Source organism: Nothobranchius furzeri, chromosome 16, assembly GCF_043380555.1.
Source record: "Nothobranchius furzeri strain GRZ-AD chromosome 16, NfurGRZ-RIMD1, whole genome shotgun sequence".
Classification (NCBI taxonomy): Eukaryota; Metazoa; Chordata; class Actinopteri; order Cyprinodontiformes; family Nothobranchiidae; genus Nothobranchius; species Nothobranchius furzeri.
The window spans coordinates 26,082,568-26,105,749 of NC_091756.1; the positions used below are offsets into that span (position 1 = coordinate 26,082,568).

The following is a 23,182-nucleotide window of genomic DNA, read 5'->3' on the forward strand; positions in this document are numbered from 1 at the left end:
AAACTCATCTGTTTACGCTGCTTTTTAAACATCATCATGCGTGGACATTGCCTCAGTTCTTCACTCATTTTGTTCCAGAGTTTTACTCCACACACAGATAGACTAAATGGTTTAAATCATTTAGTCTATCTTGATACTTTATGCATTATTTGTGCAGTTAGAAAATGAACTATATCAGACAATTTTAAATGAGTGATTTTAGGAATAATAGGTTTGTATGATCTCTGTAGCCAGTGTTGTGAATTATCCTTAGTACCCGTTTTTGTAACACAAATGATGATGATGATGATGATGATGATGATGATGATGATGATGATGAACATTTAGAAGTGTTTCCCCAAACCTCTACACAGTAGTTTAAATATGTAGGGATCAATGCACAGTATAAGATGTAGAGTGATTTTAGGTCCAAAATGTGTTGGACTTTATTGAATAATGTGATTGTCACGATGTGGAGGGAAGGTGAGAGAGGAAGAGCGGATACTTCAGGCAGGTAAATTAACCCAGGCAAAACAGTGATTGACATTTGGTTCCTCTTTATTGGTCAGGAGTGCAGACACGACAGGGTAGATGGGTGTAAACATTGACGTAACGAGTATGAACCAACCAACTCACAAGGCTTACATACCCACTGGGATTGGTAATCGAGTAACAAGAGGCAGGTGGACACAGTTAAGGTAAACCCCAAGCACAGAGGCAAGGGGAGCAACAATGTGACGGAGATACCTCTTGAGATTTTATTGTTTAGATGTTTTATGCGAGATTTCCAGCTTATTATGTTATTATTACACCAAGAAATTTGATTTAATTGACTCTTTCAATTTCCACACCATCTATTTGTACTTGCACTTAAAGGTTTAAAATGTCACCAGAACAAAAACTATTAGTGTCATCTGCAAATAAAATAAATTTAGTGATTGTGAGACCTTGCAGACATCATTTATGTAAAGAATAAACCATTTTGGACCCACTAGAGACCCCTGGGGCACCCATGCCCAAGCATGACGAGATAATTCCATCTAACTTCACAAATTGCTTCCCGTTTGTCGAATAATTCCTTATCCATTCCAGTGCGCCCCCCCCCTCCCCCCCAAATTCCACAGCATTCCAGTTTATCAAGCAATATGTTATGATTGATTGTATCAAATGCTTTCTTTAGATCTATGAATATTACTGCACACTGTTTCTGTTCGATTGCATTTGTGATTTCTCCCAGATTGTCAGTTGATGCAGATTGATTTGATCTGAATCCATATTCACTATTAGTTAGTCATTTATATTTTCTAAAAATGTATCTAGGTGGTAAGTGAACAGTTTTTCTAGTATTTTTGATAATTGAGGAAGTAAAGAAACAGGAATTTGTGATCTGATGTTTATCCCCAGTTTTATACAGTGGGCTGACTTTATCTATTAGTATAAATTATAATTATGGAAATCCATAATAACTGCACTTTATGAGTGACATTTGCAACATCTCAAAATATTAAAAGACTAATAGGTAGTGGGAGGTGCTTTATAAATTTAATGAAATAAAATGATGCTATGTTAGAACATTGTTAAGAGACATGAAAAAAATAATTTTATTTGTTTTCCAAATTTGCTATTGCACCTTTAATATTAGAGACCAAATTTACTTCTGTTTTCAATACTGTTGCAGTGGCCTCAAGTGTAAATGAATCCTTTTCTGTAGGAAAATAAAAGCTCAGAATAACTTTCAGGAAGCTGAAGTTAGTCGGAGGAGTTCGGAGTAGACAGTAGCAGGATTTGGAGTTGTACTCATTAGTATTTTTGATAATTGAACGACTCGCCTCTGATTGATAGTTTTATCAGTTCACTCTGCAACGATGATGTTTTATCTCCACAAATAGCACTAGCCCAAAGCCGTTCTGCCATGTTGTGAGGTTAGCTTCTACAAGCCGAGATGCACTCTGCTCTCTCCTGGACGCTTAACCCTCTCAGGCTCAAAATAAGTGTTGATAAAAGGAAGAACAACTAGGTCCTTCAGGAGAACTTCTGAGTTAAAAATGCTCATGAAATACATATGTGGAGTAACCAGGTAGGTAGGTTTTAACGTTGCAAATCTGCAACGCCTGCCTCCAGAGGGTTAAACAACACAGTCTTCCCCATCACAAACCAAGGTGGATGGGTCCATGAATGTTATTTCACAGTGTGATGTAGATCTGCATGGCTTTATCTGACCTGAGAGCTTTCCTGTCTATTTCCTATCAGCAGCTAATGCAGGAAATAGATAGCGTGACACAGAGTCACAGATTATTTGTAAAAAATAACAAAACGTTTTCTCTCAAAATGTTTATGGGCGACGGTGGCACAGGAGTTGAATGCTCGCCCCGTAATCGGAAGGTTGCAGGTTCGAGCCCCACTCAGTCTGTCGCTGTCGTTGTGTCCTTGGGCAAGACACTTAACCAACGTTGCCTTCTGGTGGTGGTCGGAGGGACCGGTGGCGCCAGTGCTTGGCAGCCTCGCCTCTGTCAGTGCGCCCCAGGGCAGCTGTGGCTACATCGTAGCTCATCCCCACCAGTGTGTGAATGTGTGTGTGAATGGGTGAATGACTGATTGTGTTGTAAAGTGCCTTGGGGGGTTCCAGGACTCTAGAAGGCGCTATATCAAATACAGGCCATTTACCATTTACCATTTCTCAGTGAACTACATGTGTTCATCTGTTTCTGTACAATATGCACAGCAGTATATTAAAAATCATATCACTCTCATGTTCACTGGAGGAACACGTTGCCCCCACGCTCTCACGGACCCGATTCTTTGAGGTAAATGACCGACTAATGAACGGCTCCCTTCAAAGAGCCAAAAGTCCCATCGCTAGTGTAAGGCTTTGGTTGACCCCACACTCCCACACCACAGCTGTCCATGTTTCACCACACTAATAACAACAAAGAAAAGAACCGGCCTGTAGGCGCCCTACACGTAAGACATCACCCATTTTTATCATGTCATTCAACCATTCACACACACCTTCACACGCTGGTGGTGATAAGCTACATTCTATCCACAGATGCCCTGGGGCACACTGACAAAGGTGAGGCTTCTGTATGCAAGCCCCTCCGGTCCCTCTAACCACCACTCTTCAGGGTGAGATTCTGGAGGTGTGACGTGAGGACGTGTGAAGAGGGTCAGATGTGTGCCTGCTCAATGCATGAGTTGGCAGAACTTATTATGTTAGATCCATGCTGGTGACAATTCCTGCATCAGGTTTTAAGAGGTGCCAGTTCAGCCGGGGAGGCCAGGGCCCTTTCATCAATATTTCTGTTTGATGGCCATGTCTGTCAGTGCAAGCTGATCAACTGAACCTCATACATTCCAGCCCGCAGAGACGCTGTGTGCAGCTACCACGTGATCACCTTCAGAGTCCTAATTGAAAACACCTGGACTTTTCTGGTCATCTGGAAGACATGCAGCATCTCATCCAAGAAGCTTCTTCGGGTCTAAGATTTGCCCTGGGGTAGGAGGCTTAGAAATTGTATGTTTCAGTTTTTTTTTTCTTTCAAAATAAATGTTATCAAATAAAAAGTGATATAATATAAAACATGAAACATTTAGTGAAAATCTATAATTAGTATAACAACTGTAAAGACAATCTCTTTAACATTGTTCATGTAATTAATCAATATGATGCATATGTAAAGTGAGCAGTTGGTGACTGAAAAAGTAAATAAATTCACTGGTTCTTCATTCACTTTAATGAAAATAAATTCACATTCGTGTCCTCATACACTCACATAGATTGACTGCAAGAGCAAGAATGAAGCAGATATGTTAAAACCTCCCCAAATAACAATCACATTCTTTCACTTTGAAGCGGGACAACATGTACAAATGCTTCACACCTCAGCACCTAGAGGAGATTACTTGTAAAGCAGCAGAGTAAAGTTGGTGTCCTCTCTTCAGGAACACGTTGTTCCCTCCACTTCAGCCTGGCAATGATTTGGTGAAAATCATCTGGAGAATCTTCTGTAATTCCTTCCTTCATTTTTCCACCAGGGAACTGTGGGATGTACCTCTCCCTGTTGCATCCTGGGAAAAAGTAGATTTAAAGGTGACACAGTTTTCACTGACTAATGTACTATTTCAGTTTCTCAATTTTTTTCACGAGTCAGCTGATAGAGTCCTCTGCACCTCAGCTCATTTCTGGCTTCCTCTGAGCTATTAGGCAGCTACTGATGTTTTCTGCTGGATCCCATACCTGGCTACAGGAGGGCTTATGTTTGCAGTGTGCATGTGATCATTAGGGTGTGATTTCAAAGTACGGTGAGATAAAATTGTGGGAGCACTTCAAACTAGCAAACATACTCTTTGCAGGAGTGCCACCGAAGAGCGGGATCAAAATACATCAGGATGACTAACCTCTGCTTCACACCACAGGCATCAGCGGCGTGGAACAGCAGCGCAACGGTTTACTCGCTAGCTTCGCTGCGTGCCAGTACACACCGGGAGAATCTCAGCCACGGAGGAGCTTCTCTGCCGGGCTCCTCGCTTACCTCGCAAGGTCACAAAATTGCTCGAGACTTCAAAGTCAGCAATTTGTTAATGCCATTCGCCATTAAACCAAAAGAAAGGAAATCCTGTTTGATGATAATAATAATTTAATGGTGCCTTTCGATCACCTTAAGTCACCTTACAGAGCATAAAAGCAGAATTTAAAATATAGAAACAAGATAATTCAAAATTGTAAAATTCACATGTAAACCTACGAGCGGGCATTAGTGAATACCTTCTGGAGTGAGCGTGTATGCAAGTGTGAACAGGTGAGCTTTGAGTCTGGATTTGAATGTGGCGATGGAGTCTGACGCTCTTATGTTTAGGGGGAGGGAGTTCCAAAGTCTTGGTGCTGAGCAGCAAAAGGCACGGGCACCCTTGGCACTGAGATGTCTTCGTCTTCGTCTTCCTCCGCTTATCCGGGTCCGGGTCGCGGGGGCAGCATCCCAATTAGGGAGCTCCAGGCCGTCCTCTCCCCAGCCTTGTCCACCAGCTCCTCCGGCAGGACCCCAAGGCGTTCCCGGACCAGATTGGAGATGTAACCTCTCCAACGTGTCCTGGGTCGACCCGGGGGCCTTCTGCCGGCAGGACATGCCCGAAACACCTCCCCGGGGAGGCGTCCAGGAGGCATCCTGACCAGATGCCCAAACCACCTCAACTGGCTCCTTTCGATCCGGAGGAGCAGCGGTTCTACTCCGAGTCCCTCCCGAATGTCCGAGCTCCTCACCCTATCTCTAAGGCTGAGCCCGGCCACCCTACGGAGGAAACTCATTTCGGCCGCTTGTATCCGCGATCTCGTTCTTTCGGTCATTACCCAAAGCTCATGACCATAGGTGAGGATTGGGACGTAGATCGACCGGTAAATCGAGAGCCTGGCTTTCTGGCTCAGCTCCCTCTTCCCCACGACAGATCGGCTCAGCATCCGCATCACTGCAGACGCCGAACCAATCCGCCTGTCGATCTCCCGATCCCTCCTACCCTCACTCGTGAACAAGACCCCGATATACTTAAACTCCTCCACTTGAGGTAGGACCTCTCCCCCGACCCGGAGGAGGCAAGCCACCCTTTTCCGGTCGAGAACCATGGTCTCAGATTTGGAGGTGCTGATCCTCATCCCAGCCGCTTCACATTCGGCCGCGAACCTACCCAGCAAGAGCTGAAGGTCAGAGCTGGATGAAGCTAGGAGGACCACATCATCCGCAAAAAGCAGAGACGAGATTCTCCTGCCACCAAACTCGACACACTCCACACCACGGCTGCGTCTAGAAATTCTGTCCATAAAAGTGATGAACAGAACCGGTGACAAAGGGCAGCCCTGGCGGAGTCCAACCCTCACTGGGAACAGGTCCGACTTACTACCGGCTATGCGGACCAAACTCACGCTCCTCTGGTAAAGGGACTGAATGGCCCTTAACAGAAAGCCATCCACCCCATACTCCTGGAGCGTCCCCCACAGGGTGCCCCTGGGGACACGGTCATAAGCCTTCTCCACATCCACAAAGCACATGTGGATTGGTTGGGCAAACTCCCATGCCCCCTCCATCACCCTTGCAAGGGTATAGAGCTGGTCCACAGTTCCACGGCCAGGACGAAAACCACATTGCTCCTCCTCTATCTGAGATTCAACTATCGATCGGACCCTCCTCTCCAGTACCTTGGCGTAGACCTTTCCAGGGAGGCTGAGGAGTGTGATCCCCCTATAGTTGGAACACACCCTCAGGTCACCCTTCTTAAAGATGGGGACCACCACCCCGGTCTGCCACTCCCTAGGAACTGCCCCCGATGACCACGCAATGTTGTAGAGACGTGTCAACCATGACAGCCCTACAACATCCATAGCCTTGAGATACCCAGGACGAACCTCATCCGCCCCCGGGGCTCCGCCGCTGTGTAGTTGTTTGACTACCTCAGCAACTTCTGCCCCCGAGATCGGACAGTCCATCCCCAGGCCTCCCAGCTCTGGTTCCTCCTCGGAATGCGCATTGGTGGGATTGAGGAGCTCCTCAAAGTATTCCTTCCACCGTCCGACTATAGCCTCAGTTGACGTCAGCAGCTCCCCATCCCCACTGTAAACAGTGTGAGCGAGTTGCTGCCTTCCTCTCCTGAGGCGCCGGACAGTTTGCCAGAACCTCTTTGGAGCCGATCGATAGTCTTTCTCCATGGCCTCACCAAACTCCTCCCACGCCCGAGATTTTGCCTTGGCAACTGCCACTGCTGCACCCCGCTTGGCTATCCGGTACCTGTCTGCTGCCTCCGGAGACCCACAGACCAGCCACGCCCTGTAGGCCTCCTTCTTCAGCCTGACGGCTCCCTGAACCTCTGGTGTCCACCAGCGGGTACGGGGGTTGCCACCACGACTGGCACCGGCCATCTTACGACCACAGCTAGCAACAGCCGCCTCGACAATCGCAGAGTGGAACAAGGCCCACTCGGACTCAATGTCCCCCACTGCTCTCGGGACGTGGTCAAAGCTCTGCCGGAGGTGGGAGTTGAAGACCGTCTTGACAGGTTCTTCTGCCAGGCGTTCCCAGCAGACCCTCACTATGCGTTTGGGTCTGCCAGGTCTACGCGGCATGTTCCCTTGCCATCTGATCCAACTCACCACCAGGTGGTGATCAGTTGACAGCTCCGCCCCTCTCTTCACTCGGGTGTCCAAAACATACGGCCGCAGGTCAGATGATACAACTACAAAATCTATCATCGACCTGTGACCTAGGCTGCCCTGGTACCAAGTGTACCGGTGGGCATCCTTATGTTCGAACATGGTGTTCGTTATGGCCAAACTGCGGCTTGCACAGAAGTCCAATAACAAAACACCACTCGAGTTCAGATTAGGTGGGCCGTTCCTCCCAATCACACCCCTCCAGGTCAAGCTGTCATTGCCCACGTGAGCATTGAAGTCCCCCAGCAGGACAATGGAGTCCCCTGATGGAGCACTATCTAGCACTCGTCCCAGGGACTCCAAAAAGGGTGGGTACTCTGAACTGATATTTGGCCCATAAGCACAAACAACAGTCAGGACCCGTTCCCCGACCCGAAGGCGCAAGGAAGCTACCCTCTTGTCCCCCGGGGTAAACCCCAACACACAGGCAGAGAGTCTCGGGGCTAACAAAAAGCCAACCCCAGCCCTCCGCCTCTCACCCGGAGCAACTCCAGCAAAGTAGAGTGTCCAACCCCTCTCCAGGTCTCGGGTTCCAGAGCCAATGCAATGTGTCGAGGTGAGTCCGACTATATCTAGCCGGTACCGCTCAACCTCTGCCACAAGCTCCGGCTCCTTCCCCGCCAGCGAGGTGACGTTCCATGTCCCAAAAACTAGTTTTCTTGTCCGGGGATTGGACCGCCAAGGCTCCCGCCTTGGTCTGCCACCCGATTCGCATTGCACCGGACCCTTCATGTTCCTCCTGCGGGTGGTGGGTCCACAGTTGGACGAGCCCATGTATCCGGTTCGGGCTGGGCCCGGCCGGGCCCCATGGGCGAAAGCCCGACCACCAGGCGCTCCCTCACGGGCCCCAACCCCAGGCCTGGCTCCAGTGTGGGACCCCGGTAACCCTCCGGGCCGGGTACTCCGACTCTTCGTTTTAACCGCCATGAAAGATCCTTCGAACCTTTCTTTGTCTCACCCTTCACCTAAGACCAATTTGTCATGGGAGACCCTACCAGGGGCACTAAGTGCCCCAGACAACATAGCTCCTAGGATCATTAGGGCACTCAAACTCCTCCACCACGATAAGGTGACGTTTCAAGGAGGAGGCACTGAGATGTGTTGAAGGGATTGTCAGTAGTCCAGCAGAGGTTGAACAGAGAGTGTACTGGGGAGTGTATTATTGTAAGAGGTCCTGGAGGAAAACAGGAGCTTGGTGGTGCAGAACTTTGTAAGTGAGGATGAGGTTTTTGTAGTGGATGTGGAATAGAACCGGGAGCCAGTGAAGTTTGATTGGAATGGGAGTGACATGGTCAGAAATTTAGGTGCAGGTCACAAGCAGTTTGTCGATGAGCTTGGTAGGAAATCCAGAGAGGAGGGCGTTGCAGTAGTCAGTGCGGGATGTGACAAATGAGATAACCAGGATATTAGTGTTGGGCTGGGACGGCAATGAAGGAATTCAGGAAGTGTTGCGGAGGTGGAAGAAGTCATTCCGGGTGATGTTACCAATATGTGGTGCAAATGAAAAAGGGTTTTGTCGAGAATGACCCCAAGGCACTGGATAATGTCAAATATGATGTTATTCCTCTCCACTGTCAGCATTAAAGCCATGTAAAACACGCCATTGCATTTGTCAAACAATGCTGGGAGTAAATAAGTCAATAGGTGACGTGTATTGACGTAATCTACATAGATATGAAGTTGCATCGCTGCAATAGTCTTTTATTTTGAAAATCACTGGAGGTTTTCCACTGAAACCGTATGTGATTTCCTGTCTAGCCCTGTGTGAACTGTGGAAATACTCGTGTCCAAGAAGCAGCTCTTGGAAAAAATGGAACCTGATCCTGTTTTAGCGGCGTGGCACGCTGCTTCTGGGACGCTCCTAAAAATGTCTGTGTCACGTGTCACGGCTGGTTTGAATCACCCCCAAAGACAATAATCAGGGTTCCCACTCTTTTCTTGAAATTATTTTCCAGGACTTTTCCAGGACATATTCAAGACTTTTTCAGTGTACAAGTCAAGTTATCATAACTACGGTTTGCCGATATCCCGATATATTTAGAAACAGATATGATATTGTACCTACCTATACCGTTATTTTGACAATATAGTTGTGAAAAGATTTTTGTCTTTCACAATCTCACCTGCTTTCCTCTACTTACAATGCAACGCAACTAAAACAGAAGTTATTCTCTACTATACCAGAGATGTGACATTGTGGCATCATCAAGTCATCTCCATGTCATGTTTTTGTTCTGCTCAGCAACTGAACCAGGTTAATTCACTGTGCTGATTGAAATCGTCGTCGTCTTCCTCCGCTTATTCGGGTCCGGGTCGCGGGGGCAGCATCCCAACTAGGGAGCTCCAGACCGTCCTCTCCCCGGCCACCTCCACCAGCTCCTCCGGCAGGACCCCAAGGCGTTCCCAGACCAGATTGGAGATGTAACCTCTCCAACGTGTCCTGGGTCGACCCGGGGGCCTCCTGCCTGCAGGACATGCCCGAAACTCCTCCCCAGGGAGGCGTCCAGGAGGCATCCTGACCAGATGCCCAAACCACCTCAACTGACTCCTTTCGATCCGGAGGAGCAGCGGTTCTACTCCGAGTCCCTCCCGAATGTCCGAGCTCCTCACCCTATCTCTAAGGCGGAGTCCGGCCACCCTACGGAGGAAACTCATTTCGGCTGCTTGTATCCGCGATCTTGTTCTTTCGTTTATTACCCAAAGCTCATGACCATAGGTGAGGATTGGGACGTAGATTGACTGGTAAATCGAGAGCCTGGCTTTCTGGCTCAGCTCCCTCTTCACCACGACAGATCGGCTCAACGTGCGCATCACTGCAGACCCTGAACCAATCCGCTTGTCGATCTCCCAGTCCCTCCTACCCTCATTTGTGAACAAAACCCCGAGATACTTCAACTCCTCCACTTGAGGTAGGACCTCTCTCCCGACCTGGAGTTGGCAAGCCACCCTTTTCCGGTTGAGAACCATGGTCTCAGATTTGGAGGTGCTGATCCTCATCCCAGCCACTTCACACTCGGCCGTGAACCTACCCAGCAAGAGCTGAAGGTCAGAGCTGGATGAAGCTAGGAGGACCACATCATCCGCAAAAAGCAAAGACAAGATTCTCCTGCCACAAAACTCGACACACTCCACACCACGGCTGCGCCTAGAAATTCTGTCCATAAAGGTAATGAACAGAACCGGTGACAAAGGGCTGCCCTGGCGGAGTCCAACCCTCACCGGGAACAGGTCAAACTTACTACCAGCTATGTGGACCAAACTCACGCTCCTCTGGTAAAGGGACTGAATGGTCCTTAACAGAAAGCCACCCACCCCGTACTCCTGGAGCGTCCCCCACAGAGAGCCCCTGGGGACACGGTCATAAGCCTTCTCCACATCCACAAAACATATGTGGATTGGTTGGGCAAACTCCCATGTCCCCTCCATCACCCTTGCAAGGATATAGAGCTGGTCCACAGTTCCACGGCCAGGACAAAAACCACATTGCTCCTCCTCAATCTGAGATTTAACAATCGATCGGACCCTCCTCTCCAGTACCTTGGAGTAGACTTTTCCAGGGAGGCTTAGGAGTGTGATCCACCTATAGTTGGAACACACCCTCGGGTCACCCTTCTTAAAGATGGGGACCACCACCCCAGTCTGCCACTCCACAGGAACTGCCCCTGATGACCAAGCAATGTTGCAAAGACGTGTCAGCCATGACAGCCCTACAACATCCATAGCCTTGAGATACCCAGGACAAATCTCATCCACCCCTGGGCTTCTGCCGCTGTGTAGTTGTTTGACTACCTCAGCAACTTCTGCCCCCAAGATTGGACAGTCCATCTCCAGGTCTCCTGGCTCTGGTTCCTCCTCGGAATGCACGTAGGAGGGATTGAGGAGCTCCTCAAAGTATTCCTTCCACCGTCCGACTATAGCCCCAGTTGATGTCAGCAGCTCCCCATACTCACTGTAAACAGTGTGAGCGAGTTGCTGCCTTCCTTTCCTGAGGTGCCGGACAGTTTTCCAGAACCTCTTTGGAGCCGATCGATAGTCTTTCTCCATGGCCTCACCAAACTCCTCGCACGCCCGAGATTTTGCCTTGGTAACTGCCACTGCTGCACCCCGCTTGGATATCCGGAACCTGTCTGCTACCTCCGGAGACCCACAGACCAGCCATGCCTTGTAGGCCTCCTCCTTCTTCAGCCTGATGGCTCCCCGAACCTCTGGTGTCCACCAGCGGGTACGGGGGTTGCCACCATGACTGGCACCGGCCACCTTGCGACCACAGCTAGCAACAGGCGCCTCAACAATCGCAGAGTGGAAAAAGGCCCGCTCGGAGTCAATGTCCCCCACTGCTCTCGGGACGCGGTCAAAGCTCTGCCGGAGGTGTGAGTTGAAGATCTCTGAAGTGAGTTGAAGACTGTACACACCACATTACACTTTACTGCTTATTTCACATAGTTGGATGTTAAACTGCATCTTGCTTCCAGTATTGGTCATTTTAGGTTAGTCCAGTCATCCAGAAACAAGACTCAGGGTAGATATTTGTTTCTGCTGTCGGACGATAGAACTAGTATGAATTACTCAGTGGAGCGCGGGTCTGGTAGACTACCTGCTATCCGTTGCTATCCTGAAGCTCTCGTCATGTTCGCTCGTCTCAACTCATGAGTGAAAAAAACAAAAGCTCTCCGCTGCTCCTTTGTCACTCAACAGAGAGAAGGAGAAAAACCTCTCACTCTATAAACTGCGATAAAGCAATACTCGTGAACCGAGTTGCTACTTTTGGCCCTTCTTTGGAGAAATAAATCTAGGGGTGAAAAATCTGTAAATCTAGCAAAAATGACAGTTGGAAAAACAGAAGTGGAACTGGAACTGAAGGAGAATATGCAATCTGATTTAGGGCTGAAACGATTCCTCGAGTACCTCGAATAATTCGAGTACAAAAAATCCTCGAGTCAAATTCTCTGCCTCGAGGATTCGTTTAATTCATATTTAATTAATTCATGGCTTTGCAATCGCCTGGGGTCATGTTTCACCCGGACCGAAATAAGTGACGCACATGCCCACTGGGCTGAATGCACACGCGAGTAGCGAATGTAACTTAACTTTCTCTTAAGCCATGGTGGACAACTTGAACCCCGATGGAGTGCGAAAAAGACAGAAAAAGTCAAAGGTGTGGGACCATTTTTCACGTCGTAAGATGGAAAACGTAGTCCAGTATAAATACTGTAAAATGGATTTAGCCTACCACAACACCACATCCTCGATGCTGCAGCACCTGTAAATGTCTCTTCTGCAAGCGGACTCGGAGCCTCTACAAGATAATGCATTTTAGCCTGTATTTCTATATATTCTGCGGACACTGTGCGACTTTTTCATTTGTAGCACTCAATTTCAGCTCACACCGTACGTCTGGTAGCAACACGTCGGACTTTTTATTGTGTTATTGATGTCTGTTGTCCCTCGGGGTTTCTGCAGGAGGACACGGGTATTTGAGTGTGGCGGAGGAAAATGAAAGAAAGTAAATAAATGTTTTGTGATCAGTATAATTTGACAAAACCACAGCAAACATGCTTTCTCGACAATCCTTGTTAGTGTGAGAAAAAAAAGTGTAGAAATTAAAACGGACGTGTGTTAATAGGGAAACAGCCGGCGAGCTGTTTGCGCCGTGAGCGGTTCGGGTTCTGTTTGGGCCGCAGCCGCTCGCAGCGCTACTTCAACAGTTATCCTCCTAGTTTTTGTCTGGCTTGCAGGCTAGCAGATTCTCGCACGAGGGGAAAATCGGCTCAGGTTGTATATTTTTTGCACAGACATTTGTTTACTGTGAAGTAAAGTTGAAGTGCTGAAGTTTTGCAAACATTTTGAATAAAACTTGAAGAATAACTGGCAATTGCTTTCTCATTTTAAGAGGCCTTTCATATTTTATAACATGCTATGTGATATAATGGTTTACAAACACAAAAGGGTAATTTATTAGAGTACTCGATTAATCGAAAAAAATATTCGATAGAGTACTCGATTACAAAAATATTCGATAGCTGCAGCCCTAATCTGATTGGTTGGAAGCGTCATGTGGGGCACTGTGCCAGCTAGATGCAGAAATGAAAGGAGAAGCGCTGCAGCCCAATATTGCCCAAAATGTTTAATCCGTTTGTTTATCCACAAGGAGGGAAAAAATTTTTCCAGGACAACTCAAAAATTTCCAGGACATTTTGCAATTCCCCCCATTTTCCATTTGTTTTCCATGACTGGAAAATTGGACTATCATTTTCCAGGTTTTCCAGGACGCGTGGGAACCCTGAATAATGGATTCAGTTAGAACCAGTGACATTCCTCTGGCGTTCTGCGCCGCGGATGCTTCCAGCGTGAACTAGGAATTAGCCCTCATTGTTTAAATTGACAATTTTTGTTGACCTTTCTCTCAGCCAAAGGGACCTGTGCAGGCTGATTTAGTCATGTAATCTTACACAGGTTATCATAAAGTAAATTATCTGGTGCACTTACCTTTTCAGCAGTACAGATGTTGTTCTGACTCATAATATGAGGTGAATACCCAGAGGTTGGGTATGTCACACTTGAATAAGTGTTTTTGTGGTTGTTCCTTAGAGCTGAAACTAGCCTGAGGCAACGCCTTGAGGAACCAATCGCATGTGCTATTTGTCTGGTCAGGGCAGTCTTTAGTGGAACAGGTGGTGGGACTTTATGTGGTAGAGCAGGTGAAGCACTATCTCTCCTCTTCTCTGGAGCTGAGTCATTGAAGACCTCGTCGGATTGCTCCCCCAGTGTGGTGGCTCTAAGATGTACTGCGCAGAGCTCCTCAGGAGCCATCACTGGAAGAGCCTTCTCCATCACCCTGAGGGTGGAGGGCTCAGAGTGGTGTCGGGGGGACGGTTTGGGTCTGTGGGTAAGTTTGGTTTTGGGTGAAAGATTTAGGCTTGGAGAGGAGGGAGTTGGGACATCTAGTTGAGGGATTTGTAAAGAAAGCCTTCTGGTGTGATTCCTGGAGGATCTTGATCTGGACCTGGGTTGGAACTTCCAGCCTAGGGGATCATGTCCGGTGATGACAGAAGTTGGAACAGGAGGGGATGAGGAGCAGGAGGAAGAAGAAGCGGAAGAGGAGGAGGAAGATTGACTTTGAGAGAAACAGATCCCAATTGGTGGGCAGGAGTAGCGCTTGAAGGAAGAGTGTGATGATGCTTGGAGTTGTTTCAGGGACACTCTTCTCTGTGCAGGTTGAGGTTCCTTAACGGTCTTCTTCACAGTGATGACAGAAGTCCTGGATTTACAAAAGTCAACTGACAAATATCTCTGATGAGAACATGTGTTAGCATCGATCAACGTTGCTGATAAAGGTCGCTCTTTAGAGCCCTTAACTTGTGCTGCAACAAACTGTGGCCCTTGGGGCTCAATGTCGACTCCGTTCTGAGTTCTGGCACCAACAATGTAATAATCTGACTCGCTTTTACTCTTCTGGCCACACTTGGCATAGTTGCCACTAGGGGGCACCATATGCACAGGACGTTCATTCATCTTCTTGCAGAGAGACGCTGTAGAAAAAAACCTGAAGAGAGAAATTGGGAGGACATTTGACATACTTTCATTTCAAAAAGAGGAACAGCAGACGCCCATCCTGACTTTTCAAATAAAGTTTCACAATCTTTTATTTTCTCACAACAGATGTTCTTGCTCAGGAGTCTGCAACAAGATTTTGGCACAATGTTGAGGCGCTACCCAAATGTACCTAAACGGTGTTGTTTGTCCCTTAATTTTTTAGGATAGGCGATTTAATCAGGAAAAATTAAATATTCAATATTCTATCATCATTTCACCAATTTTACTATGAATAAATATGCATTATGGTTTTAAAGTTCTATTAATTCTAAAACACACGTATAAATTATTTTTTGTTTTATAGATTATTTCATAGTCTAAATCAAAATGCACACCATACTATGGTTAGTTCGCTTAAATGAAACAATGGTACTAAATCATGTTACTGCCAGGAAATAGGAATTCTTGTAGAATCTATAATGACACATTCCCACTCACATTCCTATGTGTCTCACACATTCCACCTTCTAGATCAAATGCTAACTATATCAACAATCATAAAAACAAACTGAAGTGGATCTAAAGTCCCTCCTTGACCTGAAGAGCATTATTAGTGAGACTCTGGCCAAATTCACAAGTTCTAATATTTGGCATGTTAAAGTTCAAATATTCAGAAAAAGTTTTGTCAATGAATAATTTTAGAATATAAAGTATCCGTCAGTGCTCCTGAGCCTGAACCTAGACAGAATAGGCCCAATAATCTTTCTTTGTGTCTTGATGTATTAGGGGAAATCCGTGTTACACCTTTAAAAGGTAACCCAACCGCTACAAAACACTTTTTATCCAGACTTCCATTTAAAGACGAAAAAGTAATGTTCAATCTTCAGGTGGTTTACCGTCAATAATAAAATATGTTTACCTGCAGCTTTGTGCTGATTCCAGCCGTTAGACTCGATTAATCTCTCTTGATCATTTCTGTCTTCATTTCACTCTTTCTGCCAGTTTCCCTTTCTAGCAGCCCACCCAACTAAACCACAACTTCTCTAAAGGAACGCCTTGAAACCCACAAATTCCTCATTTAACACACAGTTGTACCAACGCCCCTACGCCAACACAACAGCAACAGATGTTTTCACAACACCCTGAAGTAAGTGTGTGAGAGTTGGTGTTGTCCAGGAGATTTATTTCACATAACTACACAACACTTCAAACTCGCACCACTGGTGTCATTCTCACGTTACCATAATCCCTAATATGTAACTATTTTCATTAATAATTCACAGTTGCTGCACCCAGATGTGTCTTCTCTGAAGTCATCAGTCATCAAACTTCATTTAGGAAATCTTTTATTTGTCTTTTTAATACTTTAAAGAGCACACCTGTGTCTGTTTTTATTTCTGGCCCCACTCCTACCATTGGCAGGGGAATTGGACGTTTGAACACCCTGCTCTCCTCCATCACGGCACTGAACAGCATTGGTTTTATAGACAATTTAAACATTTTGTGGGGCAGGAGAGATCTGTTCAGCGCTGATGGACTCCACCTCAACAGACATGGCACACGTACCCTGGGGATGAGCCTGGCCTGTCCACGGCCCCCCCCCCCCCCCCCCCCCCCCCCGCATCCCACACTGACCTCTGCTACCCCCACTCACTCGTCCCCCCTCCTACCCCATCAGCCTGATGCCCCCCTGGTCCAAGCACCTATAGCATTGATTTTAACAGTAACTCACATATTGGACTTGGACCCTGCCGAACCAGCCACCTACCTGTCATTATCAGCAGAGAGCGACCAATCAAACATAAATCTAGCAAACCCAACTTCAATAACCTTAAACAGCTACCAAAAACCTCAAGTTCAATAAATCACACAGCCACTCTACCTCCAGCATCTGTCAGTATGGCTCTTTTTAATGTTCCCTCTCTGCTGAACAAAACTTTTATTATAAATTACTTGATTATAGATTTTAATCTTCAGTGTTTACTTTTAACTGAAACATGGCTGAGTTCAGATGCCTCTGTTGTTCTCACAGAAGCCTCCCCACCTGATTTTAATTTCGATTTTTCAATGAGTAATGGGAAAAGGGGAGGCGGGACAGCTTTTATAAGCTCATCAATACTTTTATCAAAACCTGTTTTATTTGATAATTTTAACACTTTTGATTACACTGCAGCCGCTTTTAGCATTCCTCAGATCTTATGTGTTACTGTTTGCAGGCCTCCTAAACAGAGTGCTCCTTTTATTCAAAAGTTTTTATCAATTTTACACAACTCCTTTGATAGGATTATTTTAGCTGGAGATTTTCATCTGCACGTGGATAACCTTTTAGACCCTTTAGCCACAGATTTTTTTAAACATCTTGAATTATATGGATTTTACCCAACATGTCACGCAGCCAACTTGCAACAGAGGACACACCCTGGACCTGTTCATCACGTATGGCCTGTCCACTGGTGTGTCCTCTGTTGTTGACTTAGCAGTGTCTGATCACTATTGTGTATTTTTTAACGTCACCAGCTTTATCCAATGCGGGCCCTTTGTGAGAACTGTAAAGAAGCGTCATCTAACCCCTGAAGTGGCTGCTGGTTTTCTGGAAGCTTTTAACAATATCCCTCCAACTAACGTCTCCGCCCCTTGTGATGCCATTATCAATGATTTGAACAGAAGATTTGAGTCAGCTCTTAACTTGATTGCTCCACTCACTACCAAAAAATTACATTCAAATCAAGCATCACCTTGGAGAAATGAAAACCTAACCTAAAGAGAAACTGCAGAGTAGCGGAGAGGAGATGGGGGAAAAACAAATTAACAGTAAACCATCAGATATATTCAAAACTACTTAAAACATACAATAATGCCGTAAGGAATTCAAGAAATGCATACTTTTCCAAAATCCTCTCAGACCATAAAAATAACCCTAAAATTCACTTCTCCACAATCAATAATATTTTCAACTCTAACCCAGACTCAACTCAGAAAACCCCCTCAAACACTCTGTGAGGAGTTTGCAGCCCACTTCAGAGGGAAGGTAGACACCATCAGATGTAACATTTTATCCTCTCAACGTAACGTGGTTTTAGACACATCTGAGAGTGTGTGTCTACCTGAGGAAACACTGGACAGTTTTGTTCTGGTTGAAGCTGAGAGTCTTGATAAAGTTTTCTCTTCAGTGAGGCCCACCACATGTGTTCTGGACCCTATTCCCACTAGGTTTTTCAAACAATTTTGTGATTCTTTTAGAGATGAGGTTTCAACTATGATGAATTGCTCCCTTCAGACAGGGGTCTTTCCTGCCGCTTTTAAATGGGCGGTGGTTTCGTTTCGTTTTATTGAGATCCTCATTAGCTTCTGCCTAAGTGCAGATGCTAGTCTTCCTGGGGTCTCATACATTTTCATACAATTCTTTACAAAAGACAATACCCTACACACACACACACACACACACACACACACACACACACACACACACACACACACACACACACACACACATTCACACACACATATCCCTAATTCACATAATACCAGTAGCTCAAGATGAAATCACATATCTAGAACAAAATTACATATATAGACTAATATCGGGAAAGGAGTTAATCACACCAATGAAGATTGAAAATAAATTATAATAGAATGGTGACATCATGTCCATGGTTTCGTATCATAGTTCATGGATATCCAGTATTCAACCTCAAACCCAGATTCTCAATCCTTCGTTACAGAGTTCATAGTCACTATACAATTAAGTGTGTAAACAAAACAATTTTCAGTTTCTTCTGAAAAGAAATGTTATTACTTTCAAAAATTAAAAATCAGGTAATGCATTCCATGCAATCATAGCTTTATAGTGAATAGATCGTTGAATTTGATTTGTTCTACTGCGTGGTAAAACACATTTCATCTCATTTATCTGTCGCATATTATAAGTATGATTATCTGAAAAAAATAATTTGCTATGTATAATTTTTGGTGGCTTTGTAATTATTATTCTCCTCACAGTTGTTACCAAGAAATACTTCAATCTTCTCTTCACATTAAGCCAAGCAAGTTTTTCATGCCTAGTTCCCACATTCGTTCTGTAAATACGAGCAGCTTTATTTTGTGCTACTTGTAGCTTATGCAAATTATTTTCACTTGTGCTGGACCAAATAATAGATGCTTGATTACACAAGAAAGCACTAATGATTGAACAAGGCATTTAAGTAAATATTGTGGTATATATTTGCAACAAAATTTAATTATGCCCATACATCTCCCCATTTTGTGTAAAACATAATTAATCTGGCTGGTCCATGATAACTTACAATAAACTATTACTCCCAGTAATTTTACTTCTTCTAGTTGTTCCATTACATTGTTACTCAGAGTTAAATGTAACTTTGGCATCGTCTGTAAAGTATGTTTGGAGCCAACTACCATGCATTTAGTTTTTCCTGCATTAATCACTAGTTTGTTAGCAGTTATCCACAGCTCGACTGTTCTCAACTCTATTTAATATTTCATTCAATATACTCTCCTTATGTGTTGAAGCTAAAACAGTAATATCATCTGCATATACTGCTGTAGTCGCATGTTGCAGCACCCACTGAAAATCATTTAAAAAAATAGAAAACAGAAGAGGTCCCAAACAACTTCCCTGTGGAACACCACATTCCATCAGACCCTTTTCAGAAAAACTGGTGAGGCCCCTGCTGAAGAAGAGCAATTTAGATTTTAATGACAATTATTGACCGGTATCCAACTTACCATTTTTAAGCAAAATTTTGGAAAAGCTTGTTTTAATTCAACTTAATGATTTTATCAACACCCATAATGTCTTTGAAAAATTTCAGTCTGGTGTTAGGGTGAACCACAGCCCTGAGACGGCCCTTCTGAAGATTTTAAATGATTTTAGAGTAAATTATGATGCCCGGAGGGTGACTGTGTTGGTTCTACTGGATCTAAGTGCTGCCTTTGATACAGTAGACCACACTATTCTTTTAACTCATTTGAAACGGATCGGCCTCTGGTGCTGTTCACTGGTGGTTCACATCCTACCTCGCAGACAGAACTTTCCTGGCGAGTCTGGATACCTGTTCCTCTAGGGTTCATGGGATTACATGTGGTGTGCTCCAGGGTTCAATTTTAGGCCCAGTGCTTTTTAACCTTTATATGCTCCCTCTTGGCAGTGTCATCAGGAGACACGGTGTGAATTTCCACAGTTACGCTGATGATACACAGTTGTACATCTCTGTGTCCCCTGATGACACATGGCCAATGGATGCACTTTTTAACAGCATTTTAGACATCAAATCCTGGATGGCAGAAAACTTTCTCCAGCTCAACCAGACAAGTACCAAAGGACAACAGTTTGGTGATTTGTCCACTGTAAGGTCAGAGGTCATCTCACGGAAGTGTCCAGGCTGTTCCACCTGCCTGGAGCATTGCGTTCCCCCTGCACTGGTATCCAAACCAGTAAACACCCTGCTCTACGACCTTGTTGCCAAGAAAGGAAGCCATAATAAACCCTTCCCCTGAATTCCTTTATCTTAGCTGAAACCAAACTGGCAGAAAAAAAAGGTTCATCTTCCTTGAGTCATAAATGACTTTGGTTTCCTCCCGCAGACCAAGTTTCGGTTAGGTTAATCTGAGACTAAAATGATGCTTGATGTGACTGGTTACCGTAATTTCCAGATTATAGAGCGCACCTCAATATAAGCCATACCAATTTAAAAAAAAAGGTTTTCTACACACACACACGCCTCACTCGAATACAAGTCGCGGCGCAGCAGCCACATGCAGGTCTCCGGCGCACAGTGCATGTACGGCCATAACATAAGATAATTAGACAGAAAGATGCTACATGGAGGTTTTCCATTGTTTTAATTCAACAAAACGAACTTTAAACACGGATGAACATGCTGCAAGTTTAGAAAAGAAAACAGCACTGATAGCATTCATATTTCTGGATGGTTATAAAATAAAAACAGAACTGACACTTTATTACCGGCCATTTGCATGCATGTTTAGAAGAAAAGAACAGCGCTGACACAGCATCAATAAGCCCTGGATGATTAGAAAATAAAAACTGCACACAAAACATGCCTGGTTAGTAAATAAAACACACTTGCCTACCAGAAAAAGTCATTTGCTCTCATCTTCCTCTTGTGCACAAAAGCCATTAAAGTCCTCTTTTTCAGTGTTGGAGTTGAACAGCCTCAGAAGAGCTTCGTCACATACCTTTTCTGTGGCGATGTCAGTGTCGTTGTCCGTGTTGCTGTCATCATCCCCGGGTGAAGCTGGCTTGAATGAGTTCTTCCCACTGCTGTCTCCAGCGTTGAACCATGGATTAATTCATGCCAAGCTTACGTGCGGCAGCACTGTTTCCCTCCTTTACTGCCAGATCGATGGCCTTCAACTTAAATGCAGCACCATATGAACTCATACATGTAGTTACCATGATGAGGGGGTATGGATTTGACACAAATTATTTGTCATGCCGGCTGCTTGCATGTGCTAAATTAAAATGAGCTCTTTCTTCGATTTCCACTTTTGACTTCCACCTGTTTCACTTTCTGCTAAAGCGCCCCCTAGTGGCAGGTGAAGGAAACTCTTCAGTAAAGCCACACCTCATTATAAGCTGCACGGTTCAAAGCGTGGGGAAAAGGTAGCGACTTATAGTCCGGAAAATACGGTATTTTTCTCTCTTATGGACTGAAGACCTGTCCAGGGTGTCTCCTGCCCTTCACTTGATGATAGCTGGAGATAGAAATGAGCTTCCCATTAGGGTGAAGCAGTTCAGATGGATGAATAGATGAATGGATACTAATTTACATCAGTAGGGAGCAGAGTTTTATGATAATCATTGATGTTGCTCAAACTACATTTTTCTAAGGAAACACGCTCATTAAAGAGACAATGTGTTTTATTGTTAATCCCTGGGAATATTCAGCAAAATGGTGTTGAAAATGAATTAAAAGATGAAAAATATTTAATGGCTTCATAAAATATAACCATAAAACCCAGGTCTAAAATACATGAAAGCGGGTCTAAGTCTCTGGGTGACGCCATATTAGACGCCATGTTTCCTTCTACGGGAGCCAGTGAGGACAAAATGCATTTACTGGTTTGTAACAAATGGTTACAAAACATTTGCCATTCATAAACATTGTTGTTTTACACATTTACTGCTTCACTTGAAATGATAAATACCAGCACTTGTATAGCGCCTCTCAGAGTAAGGACTCCAAAGCGCTTTACACTACAGTGTATCATTCATCCAGTCACACACACATTCACACACTGATGGTGATGAGCTACGATGTAGCCACAGCTGCCCTGGGGTGCACTGACAGAGGCGAGGTTGCCGAGCACAGGCGCCACCGGTCCCTCCGACCACCACCAGCAGGCAAGGTGGGTTAAGTGTCTTGCCCAAGAGCACAACTCTGTCCGGAACCAGGATTTAACCTGCAACCTTCCAATTACTGGACAACCCGCTCAACCTGTTGAGCTACTGATGCCTACTAGCTTCTGCTATCACTTGGTGCTAGTGATAAAAGTGAGTCTGATGTGCTTGTTATTTTGCTGGAGGTTTTCCTCCCAGGGATTTTAGACGCTAATTGACATCCCTTATTAAGGTCTTACTCGGACACAAAACACTGCTTGCTTGCAATGATTTAGTTATGTACGGCCCCCTATTATCAGGAAAAATACACACTGTCACTTTCAGTAGGTTTTTATTTGAATGACTGAACAAAGGGTCAACAGACCAGAGTCATGCATTTGTTCATCACAACAAATAAAAGATACAAATAAACCAAACAATGAATCGCTAGTATTCATCCTTCAGAACAAATCAAATGTTTGAATTCAGTGAAGTTCCCTTACCTCTCTCAGTAGCCGTAACATATATAAATGCTTTCTGAGTATTTATCTGTGGACAAAAAGCTCTTGTGTTCCTGCTTCACTAGGTAGAATTTTGTGTGTTTTGTGAGTGTTACTCATTAACTTGCATGATATGCAAACATCTTGCCTCTGATTGGCTGACAGCAACACAACTCTTCCACTACCTTTCTTACCACATTTCAGACTACTGTAAATGTAACATTAATGTGTTATCTTCACAAATAACACAAACCCAAATGCCCATCCTGGTGTGTTGAGTTGCCAATGGTTTAGCTCCTACTAGCTGAGAAGCATTCTACTCTCTCGTGGTCTCAAGCCATGGTGGGCGGAGCCATGAATGCAAATTTTCTCGGTGAGGTAAAACAGTCTGGCTTTTTCTGACTTGTTATTTTCCCACTTTATTTATTTTACTTCCTGTGGCTAATGCAGGCTACAAGCATTGAAGAAAGTTTTCACTTTCATCCTGCATATGCAACTTATAGTGATCGATTGAATACATTTTTTACGAGGTTTCTCAGTGAACGAGGCCTGTTGGCATCCCTCTAATTGCTGAACTGGAATGTTGCCTAGTTATTTGAGATTTATTAGCTTAAG

General features: G+C 45.0%; 2 protein-coding genes across 3 annotated transcripts in view; one reads left to right on the plus strand and one right to left on the minus strand.

Annotated features, from left to right (window-relative positions):
• The window catches only part of LOC107388255 (ras-related protein Rab-26), a 168,803-nt gene that overhangs the window by 124,140 nt on the left and 21,481 nt on the right, over window positions 1–23,182 (plus strand). The gene's annotated exons all lie outside the window — the stretch shown is intronic.
• Window positions 3,696–15,760, minus strand: LOC107388254 (uncharacterized). 2 transcript variants are annotated; one of them, XM_054736218.2, is made up of 2 exons: window positions 13,658–15,588; window positions 3,696–4,047 (listed from the first exon to the last, which is right to left on the minus strand). In XM_054736218.2, exons 1-2 carry the CDS (start codon window positions 14,744–14,746, stop codon window positions 4,000–4,002), a joined length of 1,137 nt encoding a protein of 378 aa, XP_054592193.2. In that variant the 5' UTR covers window positions 14,747–15,588; the 3' UTR covers window positions 3,696–3,999. The 2 variants fall into 2 exon arrangements, with proteins under 2 accessions (XP_054592193.2, XP_070401602.1); XM_070545501.1 differs by lacking the exon at window positions 3,696–4,047 and adding an exon at window positions 15,624–15,760 and having other exon boundaries at window positions 11,276–14,714.

Excerpts from the sequence above, each read along its gene's own strand:
- LOC107388254 (XM_054736218.2), bottom strand. The coding sequence starts at position 14,746 with ATGTCAAATGTCCTCCCAATTTCTCTCTTCAGGTTTTTTTCTACAGCG. Across the intron at positions 4,048-13,657 it reads ACATCTGTACTGCTGAAAAG|GATGCAACAGGGAGAGGTAC; the intron begins GTAAGTGCACCA and ends ACTTTTTCCCAG.